Consider the following 27,459-nt stretch of genomic DNA (forward strand, 5'->3'; position numbering starts at 1 on the left):
TGCAAACAAACATTTGTCTCTTTTTCAAAAGTTTAAACTGTGCTCCATGACAAGACAGAGATGACAGTTCCCTCTCACAATTAAAAGAATGCAAACATATCTTCCTCTTCAAAGGAGTGCGGGTCAGGAGCAGATAATTTCAGAGAGATAGAGAAAAGCAAACAAATCAATAGGGCTGTTTGGCTGTTAAGTATGCGAAGCACCACGGCACAAAGCTGTTGAAGGCGGCAGCTCACACCCCCTCTGTCAGGAGCAGAGAGAGAGAGAGAGAGAGAGAGACAGAGAAAAACAAACAATCGAAAATCAATACGTGCCCTTTGAGCTTTTAAGTATGCGAAGCACCGTGCAGCATGTCGCTTCAGGAAGCAGCTGCACAGAAGGTAGCAACGTGAAGATAATCTTTCAGCATTTTTAGACGAGCGTGTCAGTATCGTCTAGGTGTGCGAACAGCCCCCCTGCTCAATCCCCCTACGTCAGGATCAGAGAAAGTCAGCGCAAGAGAGAGAGAGAGAAAAGTAAGTTGGGTAGCTTCTCAGCCATCTGCCAATAGCGTCCCTTGTATGAAATCAACTGGGCAAACCAACTGAGGAAGCATGTACCAGAAATTAAAAGACCCATTGTCCGCAGAAATCCGCGAACCAGCAAAAAATCTGCGATATATGTTTAAATATGCTTACATATAAAATCCATGATGGAGTGAAGCCGCGAAAGGCGAAGCGCGATATAGCGAGGGATTACTGTACTACAGGATTTTACTTCTATTGCGAACCAAGCCTGTGTATGTTCTTATATTTGTGTCCAGGTTTTTATGGCGTGTATGTTTGCTGCCCAGTAATAGAACTGAAAATGAGGTAGAGCCATGCCACCTTCTGCCTGAGGTCTTTGTAGGGTCGCTCTTCGGATACGTGGGTGTTTTGAGTTCCAAATGAGTGAGGTTATTGTTGAATCTAACTGTTTAAAAAATGATTTATTGATATATATTGGAATGTTTTGAAATAAAAAAAGAAGTTTAGGAAGGATATTCATCTTAACAACGTTAATTCTTCCAGCTAGAGTGAGATGAAGGGTTGACCATCTATGCAAGTCTTGCTATTTTTATGGTCAATAATTTCTTCTCCATTCTTGTTGGTGATTACTGGTATTGCACTGCGAACTTCTTGTTTGTGAATTTGTTGAGCTGAAAGCTTATTAGCTTTTTCTCCGTGTTCATAGTAATGATGTCTAGACTTATAAATAAGTTGTTCAGTTTCTTTAGTTGTTGAGATGTTAAGTTCTGTATGCAGTGCCTGCCTTTTCCTGTGAAGAGCTTCACTTGGACGCTTGGCTTGTTCTTCATCTATTCTAGTAATTTCGCTTCTTAGCTCTGACACTTTCTTGGCTTCTAATTTATTTCTGTGGGAAAGATATGAAATAATCTGTCCTCTTAAGAAGGCCTTTAGAGTTTCCCAGAGTGTTCCTGCAGAAACCTCTGAGGATGTGTTTGTCTCTAAGAAGAAGCTGATTTGTTTGGATATAAATTCTGTGCAGTTCTCGTCTGCCAATAGAAGAGGGTTAAGGCGCCATCTGCGAGGTGAGTGTGAGGGGCTTAATGATTTTAGCTCCAAGACTAGAGGGGCATGGTCGGAGATAACAATTTTGTCATATTTGCATGATTTAATCGTAGGCAGGAAATTATTATCTATAAAAAAATAATCGATTCTTGAGTAGCTATAATGCACTGGTGAGTAGAACAAATATGTTCTTGAGTTTGGGTTAAGAAACCTCCAGGGGTCTGATAAGTTGAGGTCATTTAAAAACTGTGTAATTATCTTTGCAGTATTAGATGTCGTCCCCCCTGTCACAGAAGTCCTATCTAAGAGTGGATTTAAAACACAATTAAAGTCCCCAGCCATTATAATTTTATGAGTGTTCACATTGGGAATGGATGCAAATAAATTTTGCATGAATTCCTTATCATCGACATTGGGTGCATTAACATTTATCAAAATCATTTTACTGTTATATAAGTTGCCCGTGACCATCACATATCTCCCTTCGGGGTCCGATACTACATCTGATGCTACAAATGGAACTGTTCTGTGTATGAGAATTCCCACCCCTCTAGTTTTCTTTATAAAGCTAGAATGGAACATTTGGCCAGTCCAGTCTTTTTGTAGTCTGAACCGATCCTTGCTTAGTAAGTGGGTCTTCTGTAAAAATACTATTTTAGCATTTAAGCTTGTTAAGTGAGAGCATACTTTCTTTCTCTTTAGTTCATGATTCAGGCCTTTAACATTCCAGCTCACAAAGTTAACTGTCCCATCATGGAGACATTGATTCTGAGTTTTTAATGTCATTTTATAGTCTTAACTGGTAGTGAGGCAGTTTTAATCTTAATTTCAAAATTCCCCACGAGTTATTGCATTTTAGCCTATTGTTGCATTGATATTTATAGTTATAGGGATTAGAAGAATAGATTAGATATAGCCTGCTCTCCTTCTCTCCCCCATTTATCCCCCCACCCCCCCCATTTTGCCTCCCCACATGAGGCTTGATCCCACTTTGCGATGTCCCAGTCCTCTGACATACAAAGAGACAGAGCACGTCCAAAACAAAACAAACCTCACCCCGCAGTGGCGTTTGAGAATTAAAACATAGAGATATCTATTGCAGCTGAATTCTTAATACTATCTGCCGAAAATATAATCATTAACAGTCTTTAAGCTTAAAATAATCTTCAGCAATTTTAAGATATTAAGATAATAAAATAATGAACCCTGGGAATGATTTTAAAAAATAGTCTAGGATAAACATAGTAGATCCTAATGTAATAGTATAATGTAATAGTAGAAATAGTAGAAATAGCAATAAACCAAGAGTATGATGTTAAACAGTCTACTTTAAGGTAGTAAAAAAAAAACCAAAAAAAAACCCTACTTTAATTACTTCCACACTCACGTCTATAACTCTAATTAAGACATAAACATATAATGTCCAAGTAAAGAAAAGGATGTATAATTATAATACCAGTCTCTTTAAAAGTGGATCTGACAGCAGATGACAGGTCCTTCCCATGCCTTGATAGAGTACGGCTCCTTATTAACTTTCAAAAGAGTGTCGGAGACAGCTTCTTTAGTTCCTTTTCAGCTTCTTCCTTGCTTGGAAAAATATAATATTGATCTTGAACTTCCACTTTCAGTTTGGCGGGATACAAGAGGCTGAATTTGATATCGGCTTTCCGTAGCAACTTTTTAATGTTAAAGTAGGCTGCGCGTTTTGCAGCTGTTAATGGTGAAAAGTCGGGGAAAATACGAATAAGATTACTTTCAAATATAATCTCTTGCTTGTGTCTGAGAAGTGCCATCACATCAACCTTACATCGTAGTCGCTCGAAGCGGACAATAACAGACCTAGGTTTAAAGGTACTTGGTCTGTTTGTGCGATAAGCCGCTGCTATCTCAATGTCGAGTTTAAAGTCATCTCCAATTATTTTAGACAGTAATTCTACTGCAAATTTCACTGGGCTTGAGCTTTCTCATTTCTCAGGTATACCCTCAATTCTTATATTATTTCTTCTGTACCCATCTTCAAGGGCCGCAAATCTGTCTCTAAGTTTTTTGCATTCGGAATTCGCAGCTGTGGCTTTTTCATCGGCGTTAGACGCCAATTGTTCCGCTGTTTCAACTCGAGCCGTGAATGCCTGCTTAACGTCATCCAGCTGATTTGTAACGTCATTAATCTGGTCGGCAAGCATTTTCAGTTTGGATCTAGTTTCTTCGATGTGTTCCACTAATTTCTCCAACATGCCTTTAAAGTTCACGTTAAAATGTTTAAATAGACGCGTTTCCCGGTCTTTGTTATCCTTTTTAATCTCGATGATATCCTTCTTAAGCTCGTTCTTAAGCTCATTTATGGCCGTAGCCATGGCGGCAGCCAGTGTAGCAATCATCTCTTTCAGTTCCGATAGTTCACTTCGGATTTCGTGATCCACAAGTGGAAATGCAGCTCCTGTTACAGCAGGTGCTGCAGGCTCACGATGAGTAGATGAGAGCACATCCTGCAGGGCCTTTTCTAGTCTCGAATGATCCTCACAAATCGGCGATACAGCGCGATCTCTATCACTTGCACCGTCGCTCCCATTTTCACTCTTGACTGGAGACGATACAATGGAGCGGGGTCCCAGGAGATCTGCGCATTCGTCTGCCTGTTCCAGGTCAGTTTCCGAGAGGCCATACCTTGCACTCGGGCCGGATGTCTGTCCAGACTTTGAAGCAGTTTTAAGTTTCTTTTCTGGTTCTTTCTGACTTTTCTTCTTGTTACTCATGCTTGTATATTTTAGTGGAAGTTCCTTGGTCGGGTTAAATACAGGATACCTCTAAAATAATGTGAAATACGTGGGAAAATAAAGCCACTGCTAGCGGAGCTCTGCTTCAGACGTCCATCTCCTATAACAGATGAGACCACTGTCCTTTTGTTTTGGTTTTGAAAAATAAATAAATTAATTAATAAAGCTTTTTTTATTTTCTTTCGGGGAATGATAAAGAAAGACTTTTGATTACAATTTTATTATTTTGAATACAAATAGGCAAGGAATGACAGCTCAAACTGGGAATCCATGAAACAATTTTGTGTCTTTTTCTTTTATTTTGTTGGTGTTCCTGTCCAGAAGTTTTCTTCAGTTAGGCCAGCTGTAGACATTTTGTCCCTGGTTATGACTTTAGACAGATGTTCTACTACAGCCTCATGTGACCTAACCAATGACAGAATAGGAGTGTGGATCAATTTATTGACACCAGTCACCAGCCCTGTTATGTCTGCACTCGGCCCAAACTACCCAGTGATTTGTTTCTTCTTCTGCCTGTCCTGATTGGAGCTCTCTGCTGTTTTAGTCCTTAACATTCTGATGAAGGTTGTGGTTATCCCCTGTTTTTAATGAATGGTGTAGTTTTGAGTCCTGTGTACACCTGACTCTCGTTTCTCTCTTTATAAATGTAAATTGTGTCTTAGTGAGTCCTGTGAGTTTTTGTGTTTCCATTTGCTAAAGGACTTTTCAGTTCAACCCCTCTAAAATGTCTATAACTAGTATATACAGTACAGTGATGAAACAATGCTTTTTTAATTATTATTTTGTTCACTCTGGTGAGTTATAAGACCACTAGTCGAATAAGTTTGGCAAAATACCTAAGCTAAAACAGTGACTCTTTGTAATGGTGATTGTCCCAGATGTCTGAGGTTCGTGTGTCTAAGGGAATGTAAAGTCTAATTTGTGCAGGATATTTGTCATCTCTTGTGTACTACCCAACGCTGGTCACTCCTGACTGAGGTGTTTCTCTCACTGGCTCATTCCTGATTCTTTGTTTTTCTCCTGTTCTCGTACTACTCAGGTCTCAGGTACTCAGCCCCACAAGTGACCTGGCGCCTCGTGTATAAACGGTGCGTATGCACAAAAATGTTTGGTACATCATCCATTCCTTGGGGTCAGTCACTGGGGCTAGATGGCCCTCTCATATGTGTTTGTCCAGTTAGGCTTTGACAGCTGTCCTAAAGGCAACTGGAACATTGTGCAGTGAGCATTACAGTCCGATCCAGGTCAAAATGTACTTTCCCAGGGAGAGATTCGATGGAATACCTGAATACGTCCCACTATCTAATGGTAAATTCATGTTCGGTCAGCATCTCTGTGATATGGCCTTCTAAATTATGAAGTTCTTCCAGTATCGTGATGGGCATCAGTCCCAAATGCTCACATGTTGAACCTGATAGGAGCAGAATTTGATTTGCTTCAACTATTTCAAATTCTAGCTTGTGGCTATGTCCCTTTATCAGGCATTCAGTGCGGAAAAGGCCCACTGACTTCACCACCTGCCCCGAACACAGTTTCAGTCTCATCTGGCTAGGAATTAGCTTAAGTTTATCCTGTAGACTCATCACTTTGCATGTTTCTCCCGAGTCAAGTTGGCAACGTTGCCAGGTGCTGTGGAGCTGTAGGTTGGCAAACTACGTTTTTCCTCGGCAGCTGGGTGATGCCATCATACTGGCGGTGTATATGTGTCCGTCAGCATCATCGTCCTCCTCCTATTCAAGCTCAGCTTGGGTGTGTACCATATGCAGCTGATGCTGGTCTTGTTTCACTTTAAGGCACACCATCGCAAAGTGGTTGAGACTTCTGCAGAATCGGCAAACATTGTCAAAAGCTGAACATGTGGCTTTTCCCCAGTTGTGTGCGCTGCCACAGTTCTTGCACTTGTAAGCGTTCCCACGGTTGCTTGGAAGTCGTGACTTGGTGGACTTGAGTGTGCCTTGCTGTGCTGGCTTTCGGACATCAGTGCCATTAATTATGGCCTGTGTTAGCACCTTCATTTGCAAATCTATTTGCTCTGCAGCTTGGCAGATGTCGATAGCGGATGCCAAAGTAAGTTCCCATTCTTTTAGCATGCGGTGTCTCATGCTTTCATCAGCAATACCTAACACCAGCCTGTCTCTAATCAGTTCGTCTTTCAACTGTTCATAATCACACGTTACAGCTTTCTCCCTTATTTTAGTTACAGATATGTCTATTGTCTCACCTTCCTCTTGCATAAGGGATCCGAAGGCAAAGCACTCAAATATGACATTCTTTGTCGGCTTGAAATGCCTCTCGAGGGCAGTCAAGATGGTGGTGGCATCCTTTTGCTGTTCCTCTGTCAAGTGCAGATTGTGTCAGTAGACATGTTGGTACTCACTACCCATTACACGTCTGAGGGTGTACATCTGCGGGTTTCTCATGCAGTCTGGTGGCTAACATAAAGTCATGAAATTCTGCTTTAAAGATCTCCCAGTTCGTAGCCAAGTTGCCGGACATCTTCATCTCGGCTGGAGGTGGTATGACATTTGTGTGTGTAGTTGCTTGGTTATAAAGGATTTTTCAGCTGGATATTTAGTTGATTTGTCCTAAAATTGGTGCAGTTGTGGTTCACACTTCTGACACCATGTTTATGTGTACAGACCACACGGACCCATTTTCCACAAGTCAGTTCTGTCTGCTTTATTCTAACTGTCCATATCAAACAGTCAACCACCAACAGCACACACTATTTATATTGTGTCTGCCACTAGGTGGCAGCATAACCCCTTAACAAGAAGTGTAGTGAACAGGAGGACTTTAGGGACCTTCAAAACTTGAATATTTTGGAGGAATTAACTGGATAGGACTTGTTAGGCTGAGTGGCCTGTTCTAAAGTTCTAATTGGTTGCTTACATTTGTATATGAAAATGTACCATACAAGTAAATGTCATACTCTCATCAGTTTTTTTCTTCTAGTTTACTAGATGGCTTCAATGATTATTCATTTTGGCGGATGTGTGATTTGTTTAAAGAGTACAACAGAGTGAAAAGAGACAACAGCCTCCCACAGCTCATCTCTTTATTTGCACCATTTCCAAACAAGGTGACTCTCTCATTCATTCATGATGAAGATGACTTACTTTACTTCAGTTTCCTGAGTCAGTGTCACCCAGACAAAGTCGCCGTTCCACAGCACAAAGAGGCTTATCAAGATCTTCGGCGATGTGTACTCAACAGTCTTTTGGAGACTGTAAGGTATGTTGGTTTACTGTTCAGTCAAATTTCAGCAGATTATAAATAGTGATGGACATCTTTGACACAATCCTAGCGATGCAGTGATTGAGAAGATATTTCCTTATCTTTGTGCCAGGCTCTTATTTTTACTATTGACATCTTTTTCATTCTTTTGTTATTGTCCTTTGTTTCTTAATTGTTTTTCTCTTTCACAGCTTTATCTACATTTAATTTCTTCTGTCTCCTCTCTGATGTTTTATTATTTCCTGTGTCCACCATACTGATTAATTCTGTTTGTTTATCTGTTTATGGAGAAGGTGAAAACCTCCAAGGCTCTTCCAGTTCTCCTCTTCATTGTCTTCCTTTCTTATTCTTGTTCTTCATATCTCAACATCATGGGGTGTTGATGGCCACTGTTAGACCCCTTTGATGATGAGCAGGTCTTATTTTCTTGTTCCTGGTCAAAGAGATGCAGAGTGATGGTGCAGTAACTGCATGTGGAGATATCAGCAATTAAATTGTTTTGACTGCTACTTGGAGGAGATGTTTCAATTGAATTCAGTTCCATGAAATTTTATTTACTTTTGTACTGTACTCTTCATTGAGCACAGACTCAGAGTGCTATAACAAATTTACAGCTAAAATAAAATTACAAACATTAAAATCACAAAATGCACACTTGACAATGACTGACTGACACTCGTCAAATACTGATTAGGGTAAACACACCATAAAACAAAGCAAATTGAAATTATTTAACATAATCAGTTGTAACAGACAAAGTCTGACCCGGTGTCAGTATTTGACTCATTTCTGTTTTTGACCACATCTTGACTCCTGGATACTTTTAGTATCCAACATGTCCTGCTAGCCTGCGTGATTCTTGGGTCTTTGTTAATTCAGTCACTCCTGGAAGTTTTATCAGTTTCAATCCTTCCACTTAATGTTGTCTTGAGATTAGCTCACTGTCAGTACCTCCATTATCTTACATTTCTATTGATTTATTTGACTGACTCCTTTTGCCAAAGCAGCTTAAAACATTTGAGATGTAACTGGTTCCATTTCTGTTGGTTTTTCCATTAGTGCATTGACAGGCCATGTCACTTGCTCATAGTCACAACATGTCTGTACTGGCATTTGAACTCACATCCTTAGAAATCCAAAGCCCCAGTCACTACGCCACACTGCCTGCCTGTTATCTCGATCATCTTGGTTTCCATTGGCTTCAGAAACACACGCTACTCACTGATTGGAGAACTCCATTTGAGCACATATTGCATGGAGTCCATGGTACTTGATGATGTGTATTTAGTTTCTGATTGGCCCATCTTTACAGATTTGCCACTTAAACACTCTTCTTGAGATTTATTCTGAATTTTCAGATGTATTTCAAAATGCAGCTCCCACCTCATTGACCATATCATTGATTTATTTACTTCCAGAACCTCCTTGTCTAAGGGTCGCTGTTATCTCCCATCCTGTTCTGAGCTGAAGGCTATCAATTCTTATATTAGTTTAAATTTGGAGAATGGTTTTATTAGACCATCAGGCAGTCCTGTTTTTTTTATTGTCTCCAAAAAAACTTGTATGGATTTTCAGGAACGTAATTAGATTACAGTAAAGAATAATGAGCTCTTCCTCTGATTTCTTCCATTCTTGAGCTAATGACAGGTTTCACTGCACTTACTAAACTTAACTTACGTATTGCTTATAATTCAGTGTGTATGAGATAAGTGGGATAAGTGGAAGTCTGCTTTCAACACGTCAGCACTGTACACAGTCATGCTGTGAGATTTGGCTAATCCACCGACACTATTTCTGTCTTTTTAATGAAAGCTCTTGTGATTTTTTGGTTCATTCAGTGTTGGTGTACGCCAGTGATGTCTTAATCCTTTCTATTGATTCCATATCTCATGCAGTTCATTTAAAGGAGATTTTCTCACATCTTTGTACATCTTCCATAATGGCTGCTACTACTGTACTTCATTTTACTATCACTCACTAAGAGGGGTACCAACACATTTTGAAGCCCAGCAGGCCTTCGATAAGCTAAAGACTTGATTCATGTCTGTCACCATTTTAACATTTACCATTCCAATGGAGGTAGATGTGTTTAGTGTCAGTATGGAGGATTTGTTATCACAGCACTTTGTGGTTCAAATTGTATCCATGTGCTTACTTTTTGAAAAACCTCCGTGGTTCTCAGCAGAACTATGATGTGGAGGATCGTGAAATGTCAGCTATTAAATTAGCTTTACAAGAGTGCTGACATCGGCTCTTGAGTTTATTTATTTTTATACTCCTTAAGAATCTTAGTCACTTGAAATCTGCCAAGTGACTTAAGTCTAGACAAGCTCTCTGGTCCTTGTTTATAAGTCAGTTTAACATTTTAATTTGATGTGCTGATCACAGTCTGAAAGCAGATGCACTTTCCAGATTGAATGAGCCTGATGTGGTGGTGTTTGAACCCAAATGTATCAGACCACCTTACAAATGTTTAGGAGCAACAGTCACAGAATTGCCGGAAAAACTCTGAGCGTCCCTTCAGTTGTGGTGGTCCAATCCTCCTCCACCTCATGAGTCACCTGATGAAGAGTCATTTGTTCCTGATCCAGCTATTTGTACAGTTTTGAGAAGAGTCATTCACCACCCTGTTTGGGTCACCCTGGTATTTTTTAATGTTTTACAATTTATACAACAATATTTCAGGTGGCTGAATTTAGCTCAAGATGTTAAAGTCTCTGTGAGGTTATGTGACACTTGTTGTCATTTTAAACATTTGTTTCTACTATTTGCCCCTGCCATACAGTCTTAAGAGGATATAATGGTGGATTTCATAACTGATCTGCCAGTCTCTAAGGGTCATACTACCATTTTGTCATTGTGGATTGTTTTAAAAGAGCGCTCATTTTATTCCCCCGTTCCCTTCCTTCCACAAAGGAATTCATGGAAATTTTTATTTGACATTTCTTTAAATTCCACAATGTTATGATGTCCAGTCTTTCTGATCGGGGTCTGCAGTTGATGTGTTGATTCTAGGAGGGGTTTTGTAACAAGGTGGGTATCCAAGTTAAACTTACTGCCAGTCATCACCCGGAGTTTAACCTCCTTGGTGTTCCATTTTATTCCAAAAACACTTGGAAAAAGAATTGCATTTCTTTGTGGTATAAAAAGTTACATTTTTATTAACTTTCAAAAGTATAATAAAGATACAAATAAAAATAGTAATGATGAATAAGGGTGGCACGGTGGCGCAGTGGTAGCGCTGCTGCTTCGCAGTTAGCACACCTGGGTTTGCTTCCCAGGTCCTCCCTGCGTGGAGTTGGCATGTTCTCCCCGTGTCTGCGTGGATTTCCTCCCACAGTCCAAAGACATGCAGGTTAGGTGGATTGGCAATTCTAAATTGGGGCTAGTGTGATCTTGGTATGTGGGTGTGTTTGTGTGTGTCCTGTGGTGGGTTGGCGCCCTGCCCGGTATTGGTTCCTGCCTTGTGCCCTGTGTTGGCTGGGATTGTCTCCAGCAGACCCCTGAGACCCTGTGTTTGGATTCAGCGGGTTGGAAAAAGGATGGATGGATGATGAATAAAAATATAAGAAGAAATGAACAAAAATAATAAAAATAATAATAACAGTAATAATAATACTACTAATGATACAAAAACAGCATATAATCTCAAAATGAGACCTTTGTGTAGTAAATCTTAAAGCACAATGAAACACTCAATCCAACGTCACATTTGGGAAGATAATCACGGGTTTCTTTCTAATTGATCAGTTTTTGAACAGCACACTGCACAGCTATGAGTTGGATTCTGTTTTATTTTTTCTGCTAGAGGTATATAATCAATAAAATGTCTACCAATAAGACACTCTGGACTGATCCACGATGTGCTGGGTCAACCGCGTCTCTTTTGCGGTAGTGTGGAGGGTGGATGTGCTGCAATGCTGTCATGTAATGTTGGCATGACACTCAGTTTCACCAACTTTTTATTTGTATAAGATGAATGCATTCCTAATGCACTGTTCCACCAGGTGACAAAATATCTTTTTCTAGTACAGTGAACCCTCGTTTATCACTGTTAATCCGTTCCAGACTCTACCGCGATAAATGAATTTTCGCGAAGTAGGATTCTTTATTTATAAATCGAATATTTTCGCAGTTAGAGTATAGAAAACCTGTTTACGACCTTCTAAATACGTTTTTTAACATTGTTAGAGCCCTCTAGACATGAAGTAACACCCTTTAGTCACCATTTACACTCGTATTACCCAATATATTAGACAAAATAAGAGAAAATAAGACATATTAGACATTACAAATATCATATTATTATTATTGTACTGTACATTTAATTACACACACACACCGTTCTTACACACAACCACTAACCTATGAATGCACGAGCTCAGTAGGAGATTCTTCAGGTTGTAAGCTGAATCGCTGATCGCACCCTCAGAGGACACAGACGCCCCTGGGAAAACCCCTGAAACAGCTGACAGTCTACCTTCACGTTGCTCCTTACCCTTCTTACTTGCGCTATAATGCGTGATAAACCTCTCACGCGGTACTCTGCTTACTTTAAAGTATTGTGCAGTGCCTCTCAGCTTTGGAATTGGTTGTTTTGTTTCTCTCTCTCTCAGACATTCTCTGCTCCTGGCGGAACTGTCATCTCTGACTTGTCATGGAGCACGTTTAAACTTTTGAAAAGAGACAAATGTTTGTTTGCAGTGCTTTGAATAAAGTTCTTTTTTTTCTACAACCACCTGTGTCTCTGTGCAAATCTGTGACCCAACCGTGACAAGGTGGTGCAGTATCTTCAGCAGGTGCGTCGTTGTCTTCTTCCGCTGAAGGAGTACTAGGAGTAGGCAGTGGGTGTCTGGGTGCGTGGCTGAAGAACATCTTGATAGGCAGTTGCTGGCGCTGTCTTTTCATATGCGTGAGGAGGCTTTTGTAGGGTATTGCCATCTTTGATCATATCCAAGAGTTTCACCTTCTCCTGGATGGTAAGCATCTTCCTCCAGCACTTAGTTTCATTGTCAGAAGGCTTAGAAAATGCAGCACGTTTAGGAGCCATGGTGGGGCTTAGATAAAAGTTCTCAGAAAGCGCATACGTAGTGACGTAAGCGTGTATGAGGAAAAATCGCGATAGAGTGAAGCCGCGAAAGTCGAAGCGTGATATAGCGAGGGATCACTGTATTACTTTTCAGAGACTGTAGCTGCATTATGTACAGTTTTAAGAAAACAAACAACTTCTTTAACAGGTTTGACCACCCTAACCCACTCTCACCTCGGAGTACTGCACCCTCCACCCATCCTTCTGCTGATACCAGCATAGGAGAGAGTTTCCACCCACCCACAATTACAACAGCACAGGTGAGCAGAGAGCTGAGGAGACTTCGTGCCAGCAAAGCAGCGGGTCCAGATGGAGTATCGCCACGACTGCTGAAGGCCTGTGCATTGGAGCTGGGGGGTCCTCTACAGCGCATCTTCAACCTGAGCCTGGAACAGGGGAGAGTCCTGAGGCTTTGGAAAACATCTTGCAACACCCCAGTCCCAAAGATATCATGTCCTAGTGAGCTGAATGACTTCAGGCCTGTCACCCTGACATCACATGTGATGAAGACCATGGAGAGGCTGCTGCTTCACCACCTGAGGCCACAGGTCTGCCACGCCCTCTGCAGTTCACATACTAGGAGAAGGTGGGAGCGGAGGATACCATCATCTACATGCTACACCGATCACTCTACCACTTGGACAGAGGCAGTGGTGCTGTAAGAATTATGTTTCTGGACTTCTCTAGCGCCTTCAACACAATCCAACCTCTGCTCCTTAGGGACAAGCTGACAGAGATGGGAGTAGATTCATACCTGGTAGCATGGATCGTGGACTATCTTACAGACAGACCTCAGTATGTGCATCTCGGGAACTGCAGATCTGACATTGTGGTCAGCAACACAGGAGCGCCACAGGGGACTGTACTTTCTCCTGTCCTGTTCAGCCTATATACATCGGACTTCCAATACAACTCGGAGTCCTGCCACGTGCAAAAGTTCGCTGACGACACTGCTATCATGGGCTGCATCAGGAATGGGCAGGAGGAGGAGTATAGGAACCTAATCAATGACTTTGTTAAATGGTGCGACTCAAACCACCTACACCTGAACACGAGCTGGTGGTGGATTTTAGGAGGACCAGGCCACTCATGGACCCCGTGATCATCAGAGGTGACTGTGTGCAGATGGTGCAGACCTATAAATACCTGGGAGTGCAGCTGGATGATAAATTGGACTGGACTGCCAATACTGATGCTCTTTGTAAGAAAGGACAGAGCCGGTTATACTTCCTTAGAAGGCTGGCGTCCTTCAACATCTGCAATAAGATGCTGCAGATGTTCTATCAGACAGTTGTGGCGAGCGCCCTCTTCTACGCGGTGGTGTGCTGGGGAGGCAGCATAAAGAAGAGGGACTCTTGGACAAGCTGGTGAGGAAGGCAGGCTCTATTGTAGGCATGGAGCAGGACAGTTTGACATCCGTGGCAGAGTGACGGGCGCTGAGCAGACTTCTATCAATTATGGAGAATCCACTGCATCCACTAAATAGTATCATCTCCAGACAGAGGAGCAGCTTCAGCGACAGACTGCTGTCACCGTCCTGCTCCACTGACAGACTGAGGAGATCGTTCCTCCCCCACACTATGCAACTCTTCAGTTCCACCGGGGGATAAACGTTAACATTATACAAAGTTATTGTCTGTTATACCTGCATTGTTATCACTCTTTAATTTAATATTGTTCTTTATCAGTATGCTGCTGCTGGAGTATGGGAATTTCCCCTTGGGATTAATAAAGTATCTATCTATCTATCTATCTATCTATCTATCTATCTATCTATCTATCTATCTATCTATCTATCTATCTATCTATCTATCTATCTATCTATCTATCTATCTATCTATCTATCTATCTATCTATCTATCTATGTCCTTCCATTTCAGCACAAGCACTTTACCCTTTTGCCAGGCTACTAGTGCACCTCAGTGTCATTTAGTTCTGCCAAAGTCTTCACGTGTGCCATGACGGTGGTGACACTCTGTTCCATATGTTGCAGTCATTCTTTGCAGTAAGATGTAAAATAGTTCTGGCGAAGTATAAAACTGTCCATGGTAACACAGTAACATTGATCCAGCAGAGCATCAATCAAAGTCGGTACAAATGACGTAGCAATGCCATTCTGATCGTATTTCAGATCAGACATTATCCCTTCCCCAGTGTATAGGACCTAATTCCAGATGTATCCCATTTTAGATTCACAAAGCTCGTAAAACTTTATACCAAATCTTGCTCTCTTTGACGTGATGTACTGTATCCATGACAGTCTGCCCTTTTAAGCCATGAGACTTTCATCAATGCTGACTTCACAGTCTGAAATGTAAACGCTCTAAAATTTTACTACAAACGCCTGGTATATCTACCACGTTTTCTTCATTTTGGGGGCTAGAGGGGTATTTTCATCATCATTGTTGGTAAAGTACAGATATTCCATAATTAAAACCTGCACTCAGATGTAATACAATACAATATAATTTATTTTTGTACAGTCCAAACTCACACAAGAAGTGTCGCAATAGGCTTTAACAGGCCCTGCCTCTTGACAGCCCCCCAGCTGTGACTCTCTAAGAAGACAAAGAAAAACTCCCAAAAAAAAAACCTTGTAGGGAAAAAATGGAAGAAACCTGGGAAAGGCAGTTCAAAGAGAGACCCCTTTCCAGGTAGGTTGGGCGTGCAGTGGGTGTCATAAAGAAGGGGGTCAATACAATACAATACACAGAACAGAACAAATCCTCAATACAGTATAAAAATAAACATTTTACAAGTACAGACCAGAATTTAACAGTAGATGATATATCCCATAATAAGATTTGGATTTGTTTAGAGTCCTGGAGACCTCATCCATCAAGCTGCCTCCCCCTTTTGGTCATTCCACAGCTGAAACAGCGCTGGGCCAGCCAATCCGATGAAAGGACCCCTCTACCCCACGATTCCTGCGATCCTCCATCAGGGATGACTTTACCTTAGGCAGGCAAAACAACTTGGCAGGTGGGCCGTGGCACCAAGTACCACATTTGAGTACCGAGAAGAGAAACACACAGGCACGACACAGTCCCAAAAGACACAAATAACGCACTTAAACACTCTTTTCTTCCTCCACCACTCCTCCCAGGTAACCTCGTCGTCCTCCTCCCTTTTATAGTCCACACGGAAGTGCTCCAGGTGGTTGAACGCCAAGTTCCGGCTGCACTTCTGGGTGTGGGTGTACTTACCGTCCCCGCCGCGTCCCTCTGGCTGAAGCCTCCAGCGCTGCGCCGATCCGCCCACTGTCGCAGCGACGTCAGGGTCGTGGTCGCCTTCATCTCCAGCTCCTTCAATCGCCCTCGGAGGATGTGTAATACCTGGAATAACGACACCGCGGGCTGAAGGCATTCCTCCAACTCACACAGCGCCGCGAGCAAAGACAGATTGGCAGTCGGCGGTTGCCTTACCTTTTCTTCAGGCAAATCCGCCGGCTGCTCTCTGGGGGTCCTTCCAACCAGCCCCGTCGGGTCCTTTCTCGGCCCGGGATTGACACTCCTTGTGCCCGCCTCCATCCAATCATCAGCGGACACGTCAGACACACCGCCCAATCCCGAGCCAGTCTCTGGGAGCGGCTTCCAGTCCGCGGCCATTTTGGCTCTGTTTCCTCGTCTCCTGATGCGGCGACGTGCCTTCCTGGATTCCAGCAGCAGCTGCTTATCGAGCTGCAGCGACTCCTTTTTCATTGCACTGCCTACTGCCGCCTCGGCGCCGTCGATAGCCTGAGGCACAGCATACCATTGCCACTGACGCAGTCCCAGGTAGTCCCTGCCTGCAGCACAAAAGGTAAGCTTGCCCCCACGGGGCCTATCGCCATTGGGCAGGGTACTCACCTCCTGGGACTCGCCTTCTTGTGTCGCCGTCCTCGCCACGCTGCCGAACCGGACATCTTCGGCGACAGTGTGCCTGCTGGAGCCCGCTGCACTCCGGCAACGTCCTTGTTCTTCTCCCCGCACCAGGAGAACATGGCCATTTAAGGAACCGGTGAAGGTGAATCGCTCCCACGGGGTTGTGCCTGCGTCGCTCCCGCGACGTGTGTGTGGGCTAACCTGCTGCCCCGAGCTGCCCACAAAATTATTTTTTTCGGGTCCCTGCCTTGAACCAGGCAGAGAGTCCCATCTGGGATGCCACTGTGGGGAACAGCCCGGACACAGACAGGTAGACATCATAGTTTCACCCAACACACGTTTATTTACAATATTTACAGCAATAGTGAGCACAACCCAGTGCCGAAGCACCAATCACCCCTTCAAGTCCTGGCCACAACACAATGCCTTTCTCAGTCTTTTAGTCCGCCTCCACTCCTCTCCAACACGCTTCGTCTTCTTCCTCCCGACTCTCGCTCCTGACTGGAGGGAGGCGGCCCCTTTTATATGCCCCGGATGGGCTCCAGGTGCATCCTCAGGGCTTCCGTAGCCGTAGTGTGGCGGAAGCTCCCATGGTGAAGCCGGAAGTCCACCGGATGCCCTCAAGTTTCTTCCCCCCAGTACTTCCCGTTGTGGCGGAAGTACTGAGGCCCAACACTCCCAAGGCATTGGGGCGCCCCCTGGTGGTGACCATGGACCCCTACTGTGTTGAGCTTCCAAGCTCCGTAACTGTGGTCCCCAAAACCACCAGGGAGGACGCCCCCTCGTGTCCTGGAGGAGGCACAAGCCCTCCTCCACTCCTCCTGGGCGTCCCGGCCGGGCATGGATGCCCGCCAGGCACCACACTGGATAAACAATTTAAAGAGATTGTTATTTTCATGGGAATTGTTACACATGCATCATTTTCATTTTTACTTTAAAACTTTTGTAAAAACAATATTTGTCCTTTATTTCCTGCCCCAGGAGTGGTTAAATCTCTTTCTCACAGCACTTATAACGTTGCTCATGTTGAGAAGGGGGATCTGAACGCATGCTAAAGAGATGCGATTGGTTCAACTGGTGTCTTGCTGTTGCTGCTGGCCAGCTGTTCATTGTGCTTGTCGCGCTTTGCATCAATCACTTAAAAGCCTGTACAGCAGATGTCCTTTTGCCACTTTTTGTCTCTGCCGCTGGCTTTGTGAAGGGGGGGAGCTGAACGCACGCTAAGCAGAAGTGGACAGATCAGCTGCAGGCTGCTTCTGCCAAGCTGTCTGTTCTGCTTGTCGCTCTGCGCGTTCTGAAGGAGGAGGAGAAGGAGGAGGGGGTGGGTGAGGGCTGAACGCACGCTAAGGAGAAGTGCTTGGATCATCTGCTGGGCTTCTGCAGCTGCTGCTGGCAAGCTGCATGTTCTGCTTCTCGCCAAAAGCATTCCAACAACTGCTAGGTTAGATTTCAATGAACTTGTTTTAAATTGTTTGTAAGTAGGGTGTGTCATCAAAGTGTCTGTCCGAGATGATCTGGTCTCGATCGCTTTGCTCAAATTCAACCCCCTTCCCCCGAAGGCATGCTACGCTCCTGCCACTTCGCGGTGTCAATGGGGGGGGGGGCTGAATGCACGCTAAGGAGAAGTGGACTTTGTGCTGCCTTTGTGCTGCTTCTGCCAAGATGCTTGTTCTACTTGTCGCTCTGCGTGTCAATCATTTAAAAGCCTGTACAGCAGTTGTCCTTCTGTCTCACTGCCTTGTCTTGCGTGACGTTAAAATGTTTTATAATAGAGAGATGTTACTCATATCCTTAGTCCGACATCCACATATCATATGTGTTTACAAAGTGTGTTTTAATAAGTTTACATGTGTTTAAAGCATGTGGGTGGTATTTTAAGACTTAAACTATAAACAAAATGTGGTCTTTCTGTAAGAGCCAATCTTAGAAAGTTTAAATTTTGAGTTAAACTCTCATTAATTTTTGCTTAATTTGAATAGAATAGAATTTTTTCCATAGTCATAGACAATGGTATAGTCTTTTCCCTCTATAAGTTAGTAAGAGATAGAATCTTCTTACTATAACTGAGAAACAGTGCGATAATAGATCTTGTTGTGTTTAGAACAGGTCCCAGTAAACAGGGACTTGAAAGATCCATTTTTAAGGTAGAAATGGGATAAGCATACAGTTATATGACCGTTTTGAAATCGTTCAGAAATGATAAGTGAATAGTAACGATTTAACATGTAACAAGATTAAGCTTAGAACAGAACTTTTCTTATTAGAAATTTTTCCATTTTTTACTATTTTAATTTTCTTTTCTGTGTGAACAAGGGGGCTCCGCCCCCTGCTCGCTTCGCTCGCCTACCCCCGGCGTTTTGAACCTGTGCCCGCTGGGCAGCCACAAGTGAGGATGACGCACGTTTAATACGGAGCGTTCACCCGTGTCACTCTGGGGCCCTCCACTGTTAACACGGAGCCCCGTCCATACTATTATGCGGTGCATTGTAGAGTACTGCGGACCCCGTAGTGTTTCCCGTTGCAGTTTGTATTTCGGTCAGTCGAGCTCCTGTTTTTGAAGCTTTTGAATTCCGGTCTTCATTATCTGTAACCTGCTGTCCATGTGTTTGGCCCACTCGTTTAACCTGTTTATGACGTTTCACTTTGCTTTCTACTCTGTCTTTAATTTCTGACCTCGCTTTATTCTGCTTTTGTTTTAATGACGCCTGGTTCGTGGTGATTATATTTTCCCTTTTTCGAGTAATAATTTTCATTTGTTTGCGATACTGTGATGTTTATCGTACTGTTAATAATGCATCACTGTAATGTGGTTCACCTATGCTGTATAGTTTGGACGTGTGAGGATGACGTATGTTTAATACGGAGCGTTCGCCCGTGCCACTGTGGGTCTATCCACTGTTAATACGAAGCTCTTTTTTTGGAGCAGTGCCTGCCTGGTTTGCGGCATGTCAGACGCACGTTGTAGGCACTTGCGTTCATTAATTATATCCAGGCAGGCGCGTGTTTGTATCTCGGTCACTTGAGCTGTGTCGTGTTGAACCCGTGCCTGCTTTGCTTATGCAGTTTGAGACGCGTGTTGTAGGCGTCCACGTGCATTAGACCCACGCATTAGTGCCACTCACAATATGGCAGCGACGCCTGCGCCTTCTGTATTATGTCGGTTCTTACCATGCTGTGTAGGCGCCTTTGCATTTTGTACTTTACCGCGCGTTGCGACGCCCGATGTAGGCGCCTGCACCCTCCGGGTCTGCCTCCGCTGTGTGGTGTGGACGTTTAATTGGCGTTGTTTCTGCCTTTATATTGTGTATCTCGGTGTGCATGTGTTTTGTGCCTAGGTTTTTTTGAAGCTGTTGCATTCCAGTTTTCATCATCTGTAACCCGCTCTCCATGTGTTCGTCCCCGTTCTTTAATCCCTTTATGAAGCTTTACTTTGTTTCCTATTCTGTATTTTATTTCTGACCTCGCTTTATCCCGCTTGCGGCATGTCAGACGGTTCGTAGTCTCTCTTGTTGTACTCTGGGGAGGGGGGCTTTGTTCTGTAACCTGCTCTCCATGTGTTTATCCATGTTCTTTAACCTCTTTATGACGTTTTACTTTGTTTCCTACTCTGACGGGTCGTAGTCTCTCCCGTTTCACTCTGGGGGGGGGGCTTTGTTTCATGCTTGCGCACTATGTCTTTTGCGTCCACGGGCAGGTCCCTACGTCCATATCTGGTTTACCATTCTCGTTTAGTAATATGGATTGTTTTATTCCATCCATCCATTGTCTTCCGCTTATCCGAGGTCAGGTCACGGGGGCAGCAGCTTGAAAAGAGATGCCCAGACTTCCCTCTCCCCGGCCACTTCTTCTAGCTCTTCTGGGAGAATCCCAAGGCATTCCCAGGCCAGTCAGGAGGCATAGTCCCTCCAGCGTGTCCTGGGTCTTCCCCGGGGCCTCCTCCTGGTTAGACGTGCCCGGAACACCTCACCAGGGAGGCGTCCAGGAGGCGTCCTGATCAGATGCCCGAGCCACCTCATCTGACTCCTCTCGATGCGGAGGAGCAGCGGCTCTACTCTGAGCCCCTCCCGGATGACTGAGCTTCTCACCCTATCTTTAAGGGAGTGCCCAGACACCCTGCGGAGGAAACTCGTTTCAGCCGCTTGTATTCGCGATCTCGTTCTTTCGTTCACTACCCATAGCTCATGACCATAGGTGAGGGTAGGAACATAGATCGACTGGTAAATTGAGAGCTTTGCTTGAGGCTCAGCTCCTTTTTCACCACGACAGACCGATGCAGCACCCGCATTACTGCGGATGCCGCACCGATCCGCCTGTCGATCTCACGCTCCATTCTTCCCTCACTCGTGAACAAGACCCCGAGATACTTGAACTCCTCCACTTGGGGCAGGATCTCACTACCAACCCTGAGAGGGCACTCCACCCTTTTCCGGCTGAGGACCATGGTCTCGGATTTGGAGGTGCTGATTCTCATCCCAGCCGCTTCACACTCAGCTGCGAACCAATCCACAGAGAGCTGAAGATCACAGCCTGATGAAGCAAACAGGACAACATCATCTGCAAAAAGCAGTGACCCAATCCTGAGTCCACCAAACCAGAACCCCTCAACACCCTGGCTGCGCCTAGAAATTCTGTCCATAAAAGTTATGAACAGAATCGGTGACAAAGGGCAGCCCTGGCGGAGTCCAACTCTCACTGGAAACGGGTTCGACTTACTGCCGGCAATGCGGACCAAGCTCTGACACCGGTTGTACAGGGACCAAACAGCCCTTATCAGGGGGTCCGGTACCCCATATTCCCGGAGCACCCCCCACAGGATTCCCCGAGGGACACGGTTGAACACCTTTTCCAAGTCCACAAAACACATGTAGACTGGTTGGGCGAACTCCCATGCACCCTCCAGGACTCTGCTAAGGGTGTAGAGCTGGTCCACTGTTCCGCGACCAGGGCAAAAACCACACTGTTCCTCCTGAATCCGAGGTAAACCCCAATGTACAGGCTCCAAGTCGGGGGGCAATAAGTATACCCACACCCGCTCGGCGCCTCTCACCAGGGGCAACTCCAGAGTGGTAGAGAGTCCAGCTCCTCTCAAGGAGATTGGTTCCAGAGTCCAAGCTGTGCGTCGAGGTGAGTCCGACTATATCTAGCCGGAACCTCTCGACCTTGCGCACTAGCTCAGGCTCCTTCCCCTTCAGAGAGGTGACATTCCACGTCCCAAGAGCCAGCTTCTGTAGCCGAGGATCGGACCGCCAAGGTCCCCGCCTTCGGCCACCACCCAACTCACACTGCACCTGACCTCCTTGGCCCCTCCCATAGGTGGTGAGCCCATGGGAAGGGGGACCCATGTTGCCTTTTCGGGCTGTGCCCGGCTGAGCCCCATGGGTGCAAGCCCGGCCACCAGGCGCTCGCCATCAAGCCCCATCTCCAGGCCTGGCTCCAGAGGGGGGCCCCGGTTACCCACTTCCGGGCGAGGGAAAACGCCATCCAAATTTTTTGTTCATCATAGGAGGTTGTGTTGAACCGCACTTTGTCTCATCCCTCACCTAGGACTAGTTTGCCTTGGGTGGCCCTACCAGGGGCATAAAGCCCCGGACAACAGAGCTCCTAGGATCATTGGGACACGCAAACCCCTCCACCACGATAAGGTGGCGGTTCGCCAAACTTAATTAAACATTTAAAAACAAAGATATTTTGTCTGTGTAATCATTTCTGTGCATCAGGCTTTTGCTGAATCCCATTTTTTAAGTTAGAGCTGCTGAACTTTGGTAACTTTGGGAAAACACAGCTACACTTTCTATATTGTGGATTTTCATCTATCACGGGTGGGTCTGGAATGTAACTTCTACAATAGGCGGGGGATCACTGTACTGCAAATATCTATTGGTATTTTGCACTGTAGATCTGAATTCCTGTTAGTTAATTTAGCAACTGTTCTAAACAGTACCTAAGGATTTTTATTATTGCACTCTATTATTGTAGAATAGTATTCTGAACGAGCTTTAAAGAGAGCTTTTTTTATATTTTTTAACACTCTCTGTCCATGCAATTTGAAAGACATGTAGCTTTGTTGTTCTCCATCTGCGCTCCAGTTTTCGACACTCTAATTTAAGAGCTCGAGTGTTTTCATTAAACCAGGGAGAGTTTCTATGTGCTTTGATTGCTTTTGTTTTAAGGGGAGCCACTGTGTCCAGAGCATCTCTCAAAGTCACATTATAATGTGATGTTAGCTGATCTAAATTGTTTTCCACGTTTACATTTGATGTTAGCTCATTTAAATGGTTTTCCACAATTACACTCGACTCGAAGCAGAATTATAATCTAGATATTGCACTGTCTTTGTTTTAATCTGTGAGTGTGTTGGCAAGGGCTGGACTAAATCAAATGTAATTAAGTAGTGATCGGAAATAACTTCATTTAATGGAGTGATATTTAAATTTTGAATTTCAACTTTGTAAGTTATATTTAAATCTAATGTGTGGTTATGATTATGAGTTGGACTTTTGACAATCTGACAAAATCCTACTGAATTTAACAAATAAGTAAAACATTTGCTAAAAGTGTCAGTTTCCACATCAATGTGTACATTACATGTCATCTGCAATTGAACTGTTTAAAACAAGATTAAAGACTCATTTCTATTCACTTGCATTCAGTGACCTTCACTAATACTGATGGCTTCCTCTCTGTGATTACATTACATTACTTCTATGCTTTTTTTTTCATGTATATAACATTACTTCTATTTATTATGTATTTTATTTTATGTTCATATATTTTATTTCTATTTATGTTTTATGTTAATTTGTTCTATTTTTGTAAAGCACTTTGGCCACAGCATTACTATGTTTGTTTAAATGTGCTATATAAATAAATTGACATTGACATTGACATTAAAATCCCCCATCAGTACTACGTGATCATTTATAGCCAAATCAGATAGAAGGTTGCTAAATTCAGTGATGAACAATGAATATGGCCCTGGTGGTCTGTAGACTAGCACTATAATTGTGTTAGAATCTGTTTTAAAATTTAAAATGAATACCTCAAAGGATGTACAGTTGCCTAAATTTTTAGACATGATTTGCATTTTGTTACAGTGAATTATTCCAAGTCCTCCTCCTTGACTAGAATCTCTAGACTTATGAAGGAACGAGTATCCATCTGGTGACGCCTCAGCTAGGGGGACAGTGTCACATTTACTAAGCCAGGTTTCAGTGAGAAGACACAGATCAGATTTAGTACTTAATATAATATCATTTACCAAAACAGCTTTACTGCCAAGAGAGCGAATGTTCAATAAGCAGCATTTAAAACTGTATGATTCTTTCTGAACTGCTGATATATTTTTTGTTTTAATTTGAAGTAAATTTCTGGTGGATGGTCTGGTTTTATCTCTTGGTCTAATTATACACCTTATTTTTTGATTATCAAGTAATTTAAGGTTTGCATCAAGACTAAATTTACTGGATGCCTTACAACAGGGATTATGGGTAACAGCTTCAGGATAGTAACAGGTGAGATAAACAACGGCCTGTGATTTAAGATCACATCACTGCGGCCTGGATGGTGCTCTAATCAGTCAACCAGGCAGTTTTGCTGGCATATTTTGGGATAATACATAAGATCCCCTCCAGTTAGGATGAAGACCATCTCTTTTGAAAAATCCAGGCCTATTCCAAATATCCTCCCAATTGTTCACAAAGGCTATGCTTTTATTTGCACACCAGGTTTCTATCCAGCAGTGAAGGGAATGTAATCTGCTATAAATCACATCCCCTCTATATGATCTTGGTAAGGGGCCAGATACAACTAAATTCCAACATTTTCTTTTAGCTTTGGTGCATAGAGAGATGAAGTTCCTCTTTAATACCTCAGATTGCTGTGAATAAATATCATTAGTGCTGACATGCAGCAATAAGGTAAATCGTCGGCGACACGGACCAATGCGGCCTCTATGTCAGAAATCTTGGCCCCTGCGAGGCACTTAACATTAACTTCTGGTTTAACAGAGTTTGGAATTCTAACATTCCGCACTATGGAATCGCCAATTATGAGCACTTTCTTATTCTCAGTTTCCACAGATGCGCTGCAGTGCTGAGAATCTGTTCTGGGTCCGAATAAGTGATCTGGGTGCCGGGGGACTAAATTTTGGCTTCTTAGACCCCCGTCTTACTGTTACCCACTCGCCCTGTGGCTGAATTGGTGCTGCTGACTTCGGCTGCGCACTGACTACAGTGGGACCTGGACAGACTGAAGCCAAATCAGAAGTAGCCGAATTGTCTAATCAAACCAAGTCGATCCAATTTTCGGGTTGCCTCCAAAGCCAGAGTGATTCTCGGTTCTAATGCTTACACAAGACATAACATGTGACACTCGGGACCAACGCTTTTAGCTCGGTTTTCACAGCCCGAGTAACTGCTAAAGAAGTTAATGGATTATCAGAAAGAATTAATGAGGACCAGGAAGAGTTTGTGTGTGGGACTCTAAACTATTTACAGTCTAACTGGTGATTCCTCTTGCAGAATTTTCCAGAACTATCCTACTTAATTCCTTCTCAAATGCATCAACATTTCAGTATCAATGAAGTGTTAAGCCACCAATAATGTAGTGTGATACCCCTGAGTCCTTTACTGGCAGAATTTGTAAAGTCCTTGCATTCTCCTCTATGTTGGTCCAATTAGAACTAGCAGGCTCTGTTAAAAAAAGATGCAGACAAGAGAAGATGTCGGATGAGGGCGGATAACAGAATTGATGTCAGTGGTGGAATGGCTGTCAATCTTCAGAGGGAGGAAGAGAGAAGGCATTAGAACACAGCACCAACCCCTAGTCTGGCAGGTAATTACTTTCACCAGAGCCCTTATGCTGTCTCCCATGAATATGTGCTTGAGAGAGTATGCATCACTAGTGATGAGCTTATAAAATTTTCAGCAGCCCCAGAGTCCATTAATTCTTGTATATTTTTATTAAACTTTGCACCAGAACGCTCAATGAATTCTTCAACAGTGTTTGACTACAAACTTCCAACTTACCAATGCTAAGTTTTGGTGATTTTACAGAATGTTCTGCATTGTGCTTACAGTTAGCAGCAATTTGTTCAAAATCTCCACAAATGTATTTGCAGTGTTGGACAAAGTTTTGGTCGCAGCTCCAATCTTTAAGTCATTGTGTAAATTGTGTTATGACATGCTACTTCAAGTGACAATGCCACCTGGTGATGGATCATTGCATCATGCAGATGGTATCACAAAATGGCCGCTCACGTTAGAAAACAAATGGCTTTGTGCTAAATTCAAAACAAAACAATAAAATTAATGAAAGTGTATGCAACATTATATGCAAAAATAAAGGTAGACATTCATTCCTTAAGAAATAAAGATTTGATAAAAGAAAATATCCCACCCAATAAAATGAGCACCTGGCTGTCTTCTTTCCATCTCATTAGCAGAGCTTACACATCTTCAAAACAAACATAAAGAGTCTTACTAAATCGTTATCACAAAGTCAAGTTTGTTTTCCTGTGGCAATTCAAAGCTGCACTTTCTAACTCTGCACAATGCTCTAAATCCTGCTTTGCTTTTCAGCTTTCCCAGAATACAATGCTTTCCAGTTCAGCTTGACAAACTTTCAGACTTTAGGCCTCCTCATATCTAAGATATCTCAGCTGAAAGGGTTAAAGTATCTGCCATACATGTCCGAATCAGTGAGCGACACACAATCTGCTGAAGCAATTCTTGAATGAAAAATGAATCAGCCTGATTACACTTACCCACCACACCAACCTTTATGTAGGGTGGGCTTTCTTGCTTTCCTGGAGCTTATGTCATAAGGTTACCATGTGCCCTGAGCCAAAACAATGACAACATCATTTTTCAGTTATCCTACTTCTACACTCAATTGTTTTCTTTCACCCTCCATAAGAACTTCAGGATGGATAACAACACATCTGGGGCCTCATGTATAAACGGTGCTGATGCACAAAAATGTTGCGTACGCCTGTTTCCACCCTCACTTTTTGATGTATAAGAACTAAACTTGACATAAAGCCATTCACGTTTTCATGGTAGACCCCACATTGTCTCGGTTTTACAAACTGGTGGCACACAGCATCAAAGCAGTGCTACTGTTTCTGTGTGGTCTTCCTTTATTCAGATATGCATCAATGATGTGGGATTTATCAAATATATTGAAATTAATTGCTCACCATTTACATATATAAGGCACTTGATTGTACTCATTCTGTAACAATATAATGGTGTATACATAATGGCCAAACTGTTACAGTAGCTGCTTTAATGTTGTTACTCTCATTGCACCTCTCAGAGTATTTTAACTCATTGTATCTGTGGTATCACAGATGTACAGCAGTTAATTGTTACAGCACACGCTGCCTCAGGAAAGCCAGCAGCACCTGCATGTATTCCACTCAGCCATGTGCACAGTTTATTTGAAACTTCCATACTGCAAACGCTTCAGAGCCTTTCCTGCAGGGACCTCATGGTTCAGAAAAAGTTTCATATCAAGAGCTCTAAACGCACGTGACCTCACTGGAAACTTGTATCACGATTTTAATATTACACAACCTGAGCCACTTTATGAACCATTTGCAATATCTGCATTATATGTACATGTATATTGTACTTTTGCTTTAATATTGTATATTTTTCATTGTTTTTATCATATTATTATTATTTTACCATTTTATAGGATAATAAGTTTATGGAGGATTTGCATATTGAATCTCATTGTACCATACAATAACAATTAAGGAACTCAATTCAATAGAAGAGAGCGCGTATTTACGGATGATGATGGGTGACTTCTAAGTCGATTCAGATTTCCAAGAGCTATCCCCTTGGTGCTGTGTACTGTTAGATTAATAGGATGTATACTTGATGTCATTTTTATGATGAAATGCATTAAAGTATGTATATTACATTATACAGACATAT

The 27,459-nt window shown here is 43.1% G+C and overlaps 1 protein-coding gene across 6 annotated transcripts in view; it reads left to right on the plus strand.

Annotated features, from left to right (window-relative positions):
* Positions 1 to 27,459, plus strand: part of LOC114669445 (uncharacterized) — a 488,735-nt gene that overhangs the window by 122,240 nt on the left and 339,036 nt on the right. For 2 of the 6 annotated variants that reach the window (XM_051923216.1, XM_051923212.1), the window contains one exon: positions 7,280 to 7,558. The exons of 2 other annotated variants lie outside the window; for them this stretch is intronic. In XM_051923216.1, coding sequence (XP_051779176.1) covers positions 7,280 to 7,558 — 279 coding nt within the window. The remainder of the gene's footprint in view (positions 1 to 7,279; positions 7,559 to 27,459) is intronic. 2 more of the 6 variants (XM_051923211.1, XM_051923213.1) reach the window with 1 other exon arrangement.

This window comes from Erpetoichthys calabaricus, chromosome 2, assembly GCF_900747795.2.
Source record: "Erpetoichthys calabaricus chromosome 2, fErpCal1.3, whole genome shotgun sequence".
Taxonomy (NCBI): domain Eukaryota; kingdom Metazoa; phylum Chordata; class Cladistia; order Polypteriformes; family Polypteridae; genus Erpetoichthys; species Erpetoichthys calabaricus.